The sequence below is a fragment of the Cryptomeria japonica genome, chromosome 8 (genome assembly GCF_030272615.1).
Source record: "Cryptomeria japonica chromosome 8, Sugi_1.0, whole genome shotgun sequence".
Taxonomy (NCBI): Eukaryota; Viridiplantae; Streptophyta; class Pinopsida; order Cupressales; family Cupressaceae; genus Cryptomeria; species Cryptomeria japonica.
This window is the reverse complement of record NC_081412.1, coordinates 637612754-637622420: the sequence shown is the minus strand read 5'-3', so window position 1 is coordinate 637622420 and position 9667 is coordinate 637612754. Positions and strand designations below refer to the sequence as shown.

Genomic DNA, 9667 nt, shown 5'->3' with positions numbered 1-9667 from the left:
GGTCTGATTATACCCATGTGGGATAAACTCTTCTTTGTTCTAAAGTATCTCCCACTGTCCCACAAAGTATTCATTTTTATCACTAGAGAAAGTTGTTTTTCCTCTATTTTTTCCCGATCCCTGTCACTACGGGATGGCAGGGATTGTCATTTCCTTTCCTTTCTTTACCCTGCAGCATCACCCATAAGCTTGCTTCGCCCATGAAGGGTAAGAATTTCTTTCATCCGACATTATTCCTGCTACCTCGCAAGGTACTATTTTTCTTTATTTCCATTCCTTTCTTCTTTCCGGTAGAGCAAACCCCTTTTTCGATCATACAGGATGGCGGGGACTTCTTATCCCTTTATGACCACTTAACCCGCAGCGCATTTCGCTTCACCCTTTTACCCTTGTGGGGTAAGGGTTTCTTTGTCCCTCATAGTGCTCAGTTATCCCACAACATTCCTTCAACTCTGTTGTCCTTGTCCTTTCTCTTGATCATGCAAGGTGGTGTGGACCCTCTTACTTCATTGTGCCCTCTTAGCCCACAGTGCAACTCAATGTTGCTTAAAACCTTTGCAGGATAACCCTTCCATTGTGATTTATCGTTCCTCGCTATCCCGCAGGGAGCCTTTTTTTTGCTTTGTCCTCCTCATTCATAAAGTAAGATGAATTTTTCCCTTGAGACATCATGTGAGGTAAGCCTCTTCATTCCTGTCAATGTCCCCTTAGCCTGCACAAGTAACTTCTCAAGCATATAGACTATGCGGGGCAGTCTCCCCTTCTTAGCAAAGATGATTCACACTATCCCACGGGGTTTTAAATTAGAGCTAGTGACCACTGTGGGGTAAATTTCACCAACAGCTTATGCTCGATTCCGCTATCCCGTGCCCTTTGAGATACTTGAGCCACCACTTAAGTGAAACATTAGGCATGTGGTGACTTATGAAGGGTAGAAGGGGTCATGATATGAAGGTGCACTAGGACATTCGAGACTTAGGGATTCTTCATATAGTGAGTAAGATATAAACTTAAGGTTTTCCTATAAAGCAATCGGCCTGACCTATTAGGCCCTATACATGGGATCGGTAAACAAATGGCCATGAATCCTTCCTGCGATAACTTAAGGCGTGTTAACCCACCATTGTCGGTCAACAGAGAAATATAACCGGGCCAAAGATTTTTCAAAACTAATGTTGGAGCCCTTAACCCTAAACCGCAGGGTTTAAGAAGAAGAAAGACACATGGAGAGGCAAATATTTTACACTCCCAACACCATCTATCTAGTAGATGCTCGAAAAATGGATGTAGAAGTTGGTTTGTGATCATCAAACAATATTTATTCCTTTAGGAAGGAAAAAAACCAAATACAAATGCATGAAAACTTCTCATTCTGGATAGGAATTGGTTAGAAGTGGAATCCAAATGTATGATGATGTCTCTAAAAACCGCTCAGTAGTATCCATGTTGATGTTGAAAGTTGTCATAATCAAATCAGGCATTGCACGACAAACTTCTAAAGATGACTATCTAAAATCTGATGAAGACTAATGTAGATTAAAATCCAAAGATAAAGACGACCCTTTCAAATGTTGCTCAAATGTTTCTAAGTCAATGTCAAAGTGTGACAAATCTTGATAAGATAAATTAGTACCGTGGAAGATTTAGGTAGTGACCATTGATGCATGGTGATAGATGGACCATTGAGAATCTAGTACCACCAAAATAGGTACAAATATAGGCAAAGAGAGAACAAGAGGTTTTTAAGATGCACCCATAACATTAGAAGAAGATGAATGAACTCCAAAAGAGCTATCAAAAAAGAGGTTATGAAGGTCACCAAAGGTGTCCTTCAAGTCGGCAATGTGGGACTCTACAAATAAGGAAGAAATGTCTAGGAGAAATGGATCCTAGTTAAGAAGGAAAAGATATGAATCATAATGTTTAACATAAATAAGAGTCTCAATCAATGAAGGTACAACAACTATCTATGTAGGTGTAGAAGAAGCAACTTGAGATTTTAATGCACTCTCAAGTAAGAGTTGAAAAGTATTATGTGAGAAATTAGGACACAATTCATACCCATGTTGATTGCTCCTACAACACTTACATCTACAACTCTTATGTTGGGGTCACATGGAAGGGGGCTTCCTAAAAAATAGAACTAGAGCTACTGAGATTGTTTAGGAAAATTTTAAAGCTGGTGGTTCCATGAATTTTGTAAAGTAGTTCAGCTTAAAAATTTAAGCTCTGAAATTTAAGTTGGTGGTCTCATGAATAAAATATCTTTGTATGTGCATAATAAAAACAAATAAAAATAATTCATTTCCCTCCAAACCTATTTTTTAATAGAAAATAAACTTAGATTTTTGACAAGTGGCAAATAACATCCCTAAGTTGGCGGGGCAATTTCTAGCCCTCCCCTTTTTCACCCACTCAAATTTGTAGACCTATGGGACTGCCTCTTCCTTAAAAATAGAGCTTAAGCCCCCCTCATGGAACCCCACCTTATACATGATTCACTTCTCAAGATAATCTCCAAAATGCTACAAAAATAGAAACCATCAATACAATGGATATTTAATTCTAAAATAGCTTTTATCTTTAGTATTTCCAAATAAAAAATGTTATGCTCCTTCTTTCTAACCCCATGTTACTAGTGTGAAATTTTAATTAAATCTGCAAAACACAATATGGATCTAGCTAAAAAGAAAAGAAAAAAACTTGCAAATGAAAGGGAAAAATTTTTAAGCTAAAAGCAAAACGAATAAACTATTTCATTACTTGATTTACAAATGAATGAGTTGCAATATATAAAGCCTCCATTAAAGCAAAAAAGGAGGAAAAACAAAAATAAAACTGCAAAATTCACAAATATTTCTTACTTAGCTTTAAAAACAAAGCAAAGACAGTTTTTCCAAGTCACGGGAAGCAACAACAATTATCCATAAAGTATGGATAAAATAGTTCATAAAGCAAGAAGAAAAAAACTGGTTATGCTAATAGATCCTTTCAAAATCTCTTCTTTTATTAATCAGGACACTATTTGTATAATCCAACAAATGATTGCATTTGAATTTCTTTATTAGCACTTACCAAACGTAGGTTAGTACTATTGCACTCGGTTGCAATGAATTTTGTTAACTCGTTATTATTCAATTGTCTCAAATAATTTGCCTCTTATTACCCGATTTCCTGGATCCACTATCTAAATGAAATTATTTAGGCAAATTTTTAGGAACATTAAAATAATAATATTTAGTATGTTTAATTTTTTTTTCCAATTTTTTTTAAAACCTGTATCTAAATCTTTTAAACCTTTATATAAATAAATAAACACACACATATATACATGTATATATATATATAAATGTATATATATACATGTATGTATATATATTTGCCCACAAGGAGCCTATTCTCACAGGTCGTGTTCAAATTTATCCAACAGCAAAAGGGTTTTTCATTGCTATTTTTTAGAACAGTCCGGACAGAAATAAGGTGTTATGTGAACATTTCTTGTGTTGGGAGGACAAGTTCTCTCTAATGTTGAAGCCTTGGAATCCTGACTTTAATCCATCTATAGAAGCTTTTGACAAGATCCCTCTATGGGTAAGGCTCCCTAATCCTCCTCTCCATTTGTGGCTTGATTCTCTTTTGGAAGTAGCTGGAAATGCGCTATGGAATTTCTTGATGGTAGATGTTAATTCATCAAGTCTTCTACATTCCACCTATGCTCGTCTTTTAGTTGAAATGGATGTGTCTAAAGGGTTACTTGCTGAAATCTTGATAAAAACATCAAATGGACATTGGGTTCAATCTCTAGACTACGAAAGGACCCCCTTTAGGTGTAGAAGATGTCATCAAACCGGACATGTGGCTGCACAATGTAGCAAAGATAAAATTCCAAGGGAAGCTTCTTGGTGGAAATATGCTACATAACAACACTACACGGTTGAGAAGAAGGTTGATAAACATAGGAGTTTTTCCTAGGTAGTGACAAAGGAGGAAAAGGATAGGCCACAAGAGACATCTCCTCAGGGTGTGTTTGTTACTGGCGGTAGTGTTGATGATGTGTGGGTGAATTCCCAATCTAATGTGGAAGGCACTCTAGATGTAGGTGTGCCTTCGAATTTGGGTGCACATCCTTCTTTGCATGGTGTTAAGGATATCAATTCTGAAGGTGAAATGGTGTCGATCAATACAATTCCTGTTGGGAGGTAGAAAAAGAGAACTGCAGAAGTGCACGAGGAAGTGGAGGAGAATGTTGACAACCACTTTCAACAAGATGGAAGGATTTCTGAGGTAGGGAGGATGGATGATTGTAAATTGCTGGAGTGGTAGGAGGAAGTAGCTAAAGTGGAAGATAGTTGGATGACTGTGAAAAGCAAGAAAGTCAAAAAATCAAAGGTGTCCTTTGATATGACTCTTCGCTCTCATACGAAGAGTAGAATAAAATACAAATCTTGATTGTTTTCCCTATAAATGTTGTAGGATGGAATTTGTTGGTGGGTGTTTTCTAGTTGATGGTGTCAAGTCTTTGAAATGCAAAGTTGTTAAGCAATGTAATTTTCTTTTTAATGATTAATAAAATATATCTTAATACAGACAAAAAAAAAAATAATATAACAATTAAAATATATTAAAATTAACAATTTAATTCTTTTTGTGATAACTATTTACACGGGAATATAAATAATTGATATTTTTTATTTCATTTTTTTGGTAACTATTTAGACAAGAATATAAGTAATTGATATTTTCGTTTCATTTTTACTTACCCCCATTTCTTGTTCTTGAGTTTACTTTTGGAATTAGTTTATTTGTCATTTCCCTATTTGTCCTCCCCTTGCATGATAAATACTAAGTAGGTAAAATTCATAAAGGCTAAGCTGAATGCCCTAGGTATATGTGTATTTCAACTTTTGAGTTTAAAAACAATTGCCATGATTTCTTTTAGTGACTTTATTTTTTATTTTTTAAATTTAATAATTATTATTAATAATAGGTTATTATATTATTTTATTTTTAAGTTTTAAAAGTAAATTTTTAGATTTACAATATATTAATACAATTTAAATTAATATTATAAATTTTTAATGTTGAAAAATATATATTTAAAAAGAAACTATTTATTTGAATTTTGGATCAATTATTTTTAGAAAAATAATTATTTATTTTATTTCATTTTAAAATTTTAAAAATATGTCTATGAATAATAAATTGTTCATAATTGCTTTATTTTTACAAAATATATAAAATAACAATAAATAATTAGCAACTAAAAATAAATTCATTAAATTTACAATAGATTAATAGAATTTAGATTACTATTATGAATTTTTAATGATAAAAATTATATATTTGAAAAATGGTTATCTATAAATTGAATTTTAAGATTAATAACTATTTATAATACATTAATCCTTAAAAGCAATTATTATAACAATAACAAGTGTCATGTACTCTTTGTTAGTTTTCTAATTAATTGTAATTGTAATCTTGTGATGAGTTTTATTGGGATTCCAAATTTGTGATTGTTTAGTTATATTGTCAACCTTTTACAAGCTTTAAAAAGCATTCAATAGGATCTCAATTACTCTGGAGGGTCTCTTTCTTTATGTTTTCAAGATTTTAATGATAATTGGCTTATTGGTTTTGTGACTTCAATTATAAACTGAGGGGAACTTATGATCGTTGATTGAGCACAGGTGACAGGAGATGCAGGAAAATCTGGTTTAATTTTACAACCTTCACTTATGGTACAGGCCATACAATTCCTGATAGCCATGTTTGTATTCGATGCATGGCAGTACTTTCTCCACCGTTATATTCACCATAACAAGTTCCTATATCGGACTATTCATTCAAGACACCATAAGCTGATAGTGCCTTGGCCCTTTGGAGCAATGTACAACCATCCATTGGAGGGTTTTCTTATAGTGTCATATCTCTTCTCAGGGATGACACCCAGAACATCTATATTCTTTTTCTCCTTTGTAATAATTAAGTGTGTAGATGATCATTGTGGAATACTGTTGCCTGGAAATCCTTTCCACATCATTTTCCACAACAACACAGCATATCATGACGTTCATCACCAGCTGCACGGAGTGAAATACAACTTTTCACACCCCTTCTTCATATTTTGCGACAAACTTCTTTGGACTCATGATATGCCTTACACGATTATGAAACGACCAGATGGTGGATATGAAGCTGCATCAGCCAAAATGCAATAATTTTTAGAACTGTATTTCTTTCGAGTACAGACATATTGGTACACCATATTGCTTAGTGATTCCAGCACCTCTTTCTTTTGTTGAATTTCATAGCCAATCGATTATGTTGACTACGTTAGAAGTCAAACTAAACATATACCTATAACTTTAATGAGGAGGTGCAAGGAAGAACTCTTGTCATTTGCAAACACGTTTAGGGACTCTTCTTTTCTTTTTTAAGCTATGCTCTGCCTGGTGTCAGTGTATTCTATCCAATGAGCACACTCTATGAATATTCTTTCTAATATTATATTTAAGATATTTTCCAATTATCAAAGTATTGTAGCTTAGATGATAAGGATGATGATTTTTCCTTTGATTATATTTTCTATTAAGATTCAAAATATCTAAGAGAGTGGTCCAAGTCCTAGGTGATAAGTCTTAGTGAACATCTAATTCAAAATAAATGGTATTCAGTTTCAAACTACAACATTATATAGATTGAATTGTATGTCATATCATTTTTCCTCATCCCTTTTCTATTATCTCAATTATATCTCTACAATTAATACTTTTAAAAAATAAAACTTGTTTGTCACCACATACTACTCCTTGCAAGTTTTCAGGGCATACCTTAAAATAGACGATACCTTCCTTTTGACATTTATTCAACATGCATGGTGTCTATAGTATGTTTAGGATACATCATAACATTCCTCAAATTTTCCAAATGTGTTAGAGCATTCCCTACACCCCACTTAAAAGAAGAATATATATAACATATTGTAAATAGATGTTATTGTCTATTATAATGACATAATATACTTTAGAAAAATCATATTTGTATTGTCTATTATTTGTTTTCCATATCTTTGAATTAATAAGTGTAGATTCAATAAATAATGTTGATATAGAAATAATAGGATTGGAATTCATTGATATCTTTAGAGTATATCTCTCAAAACATGTTACAAAAATGAGAACCATTCTCATTTAAATGCTACTCAAAGTTAGAAAATGTACATTATGTAAACAATAAGAAAAATAAAGAGTAATAGTGGCAATCCTTGTCTTGAAAAAATGTGTTATAATATCATCATAGAAAATGAAAAACAATTGTTACAATCCTTGTCTCTAAGCTAAGACCATTGATAGGAAGGGAAAAGTAAATATATATTATTACAAGATTTTTAACTTCAATTATGGTTTTTTGCTTAAGTGGTTATTTAGTTTAACTATAGTTGCGCTTTATTTAGCTCCTAGTGCTTTTTCTTTAGTTCTCCTAAAATTAGCTTAGGGCATCTTTCTTTTTTATAAAGCATACCATTATGCATTGTAATCTTCATTATGTAATCTTTACTTTCGAGAAATATGGCATATTTTTCTTGCTACTATTGTTTGTGGAATGAGTTATAGTTTGTTGTTTGATCATGCTATAAGAGATGTGAGCTTGAGTGATCAAATTCCACACGTGGTATAAGAGAACTAATTCAACAAACACCTTCTCAAACTTTGAGAGTTTATTTTCTCATAAGCATTGCAATGTTACCAAGTTTGCCTTCTTGTGTATATCTGGAAGTTGGCAATTTTTTATCATCTTTTAGAGAAAAATAGCCATCAAAAATTTTGAAAATTTTCTATTTTCACAAATTTTTCATTTCAAAAAGTTACTTTTCTCTAAATTTTTCCATTTTCAAAAAGTTTATATTTTTGGAAAGGTTTTATTTCCAAAAAAAAATTCATTTTTAGAAAATTTCTATTTTTGAAAAATTTCTTTTTTTTTGAAAAAATTCTATATTTGAAAAGTTTTAATTTATGTAAAGTTTCTATTTTAAGAAATTTTCAATTTTTGAAAATTAAGCCTTCCAAGCCCTAATTGACATGCAATTGGTTTTTTGACCATAATTTGGTCTAACAGATTCAAAATCATGCAAACAAAATATCATCAAAAAGATGGTTTTTATGTCAATCTAGTGGTACTAGTTAATTTGTAAAATTCTACTCCAATTTTTCATACCAGTCCTACAAAGTCAGATATTCTATTTTACCTTCCAAGGCCATATCTTGCACATTCAAAATCCATTTTTTTAAAATGAGATAATATTCGAAAGGTGGTTCAATGATTTATCCAAATCTGTTGCTATTTTTTCCAAAATTTTCCCTAGGAAGTTTTCTTTAGTCTTTTGTGTTTTCACTTTATGGTTGACTACTTGGTCATTTTGACTCTTGAAAACTTTTTGTCTATATTGGATGGCTTCTCTTGGGTTGTTCTTTGTATTTCTAGCACTTTTCCTTATTTGAGAATTTTAAACATCCTTTTCATGTACTTCTTTGTTTGTAGACAAACAAAGATAAAGTGCCAACTTTGTGTATGGTTTTTGGGGGTTTCACACATTATATTGTACCTTATTTTCTACATGCACTATATTACAAAGTGTCATGGGGGGATTGTCTAGTTACTTTTATTTCATCACACTTTTGTCTACTGAGTGTCCCTCCACAATGACATTGAATGTTAGAGATTCTTGTCCCATGTGTGTGTACATTGATTGCATACCCTTTTTCAATTGTAGGTATTTTCTTGTGCATGTTCAAATGCTTATTGTCCTTCATGCACTTCACAGTGACTTATAGTTTCAGTGGACCTATCATGCCTCCCTCTTGTCAGCATTATGGGGGGTTCTATTATTTATGCTAATGCCTCCTTAGTGTGAGATTTTGCCAAGATCAAGAGCTCAATGAAATGTACAAAATAGAGACATAATATGGGACAAGAATAAACTGTATTCTCATCAATAGAAAATGATCAATAATCAAATTACATAGTTACATACAATGTAGATGAGCTTGCTTATATAGGCAAGGCTAGGGATATGTGAGCACACAAACATGACATGTGGCTCAATAAGAAACAAGGGTAGGTAGAGAATAGGTGTGGGTAGGTAGGAGAAATAATATAATTGTCCACATGAGGTGGCTCACCCACTGAATGTGGAGTGTAACAACAAGAGTGGAGTGTAACAACAAGATCAACACCATAAAAGGTGGAATTTCTCGTACACACACTATCCCAATGTGGCACAAACACCCAAGTGTCTCATACCCAAACTACTATGAAAATGCATTTCCTAAGTAAACTTAAGTAAGTGTAATAATATCCAAGATGAATAATTATTTACACCAACACCCCCCCTTAAATGCAACTTAGGGGAATGCACTTAAGTCTACAATGCAACTAAGCAATGCAAGATGGGTCCCGACTACGAGGCCATGTTAGGTACCCATGTACAAGTGCAAATGCATGCAAACCAATGCAATGAAATATCTCACAAAGTGGGGAAAGAGAGAAAAACCCAATGGGAAAAAACCCTCCCCCAAAAGAGAGATGAAAAACATAAGAAGAGAACTCTCATAGAAGAATGTGAGGAACAAAACCCCATGTGAGGAAAAAGTCCTCCCCATATGAG

General features: G+C 33.0%; 1 protein-coding gene across 1 annotated transcript; it reads left to right on the top strand.

Annotated features, from left to right (window-relative positions):
- The first annotated feature begins 647 nt into the window (after positions 1–647).
- On the top strand, positions 648–6221 carry LOC131036899 (sphinganine C4-monooxygenase 2-like). Its single transcript, XM_059210658.1, has 2 exons — positions 648–677; positions 5691–6221. Exons 1-2 carry the CDS (start codon positions 648–650, stop codon positions 6219–6221), a joined length of 561 nt encoding a protein of 186 aa, XP_059066641.1.
- Positions 6222–9667: the final 3446 nt, after the last annotated feature.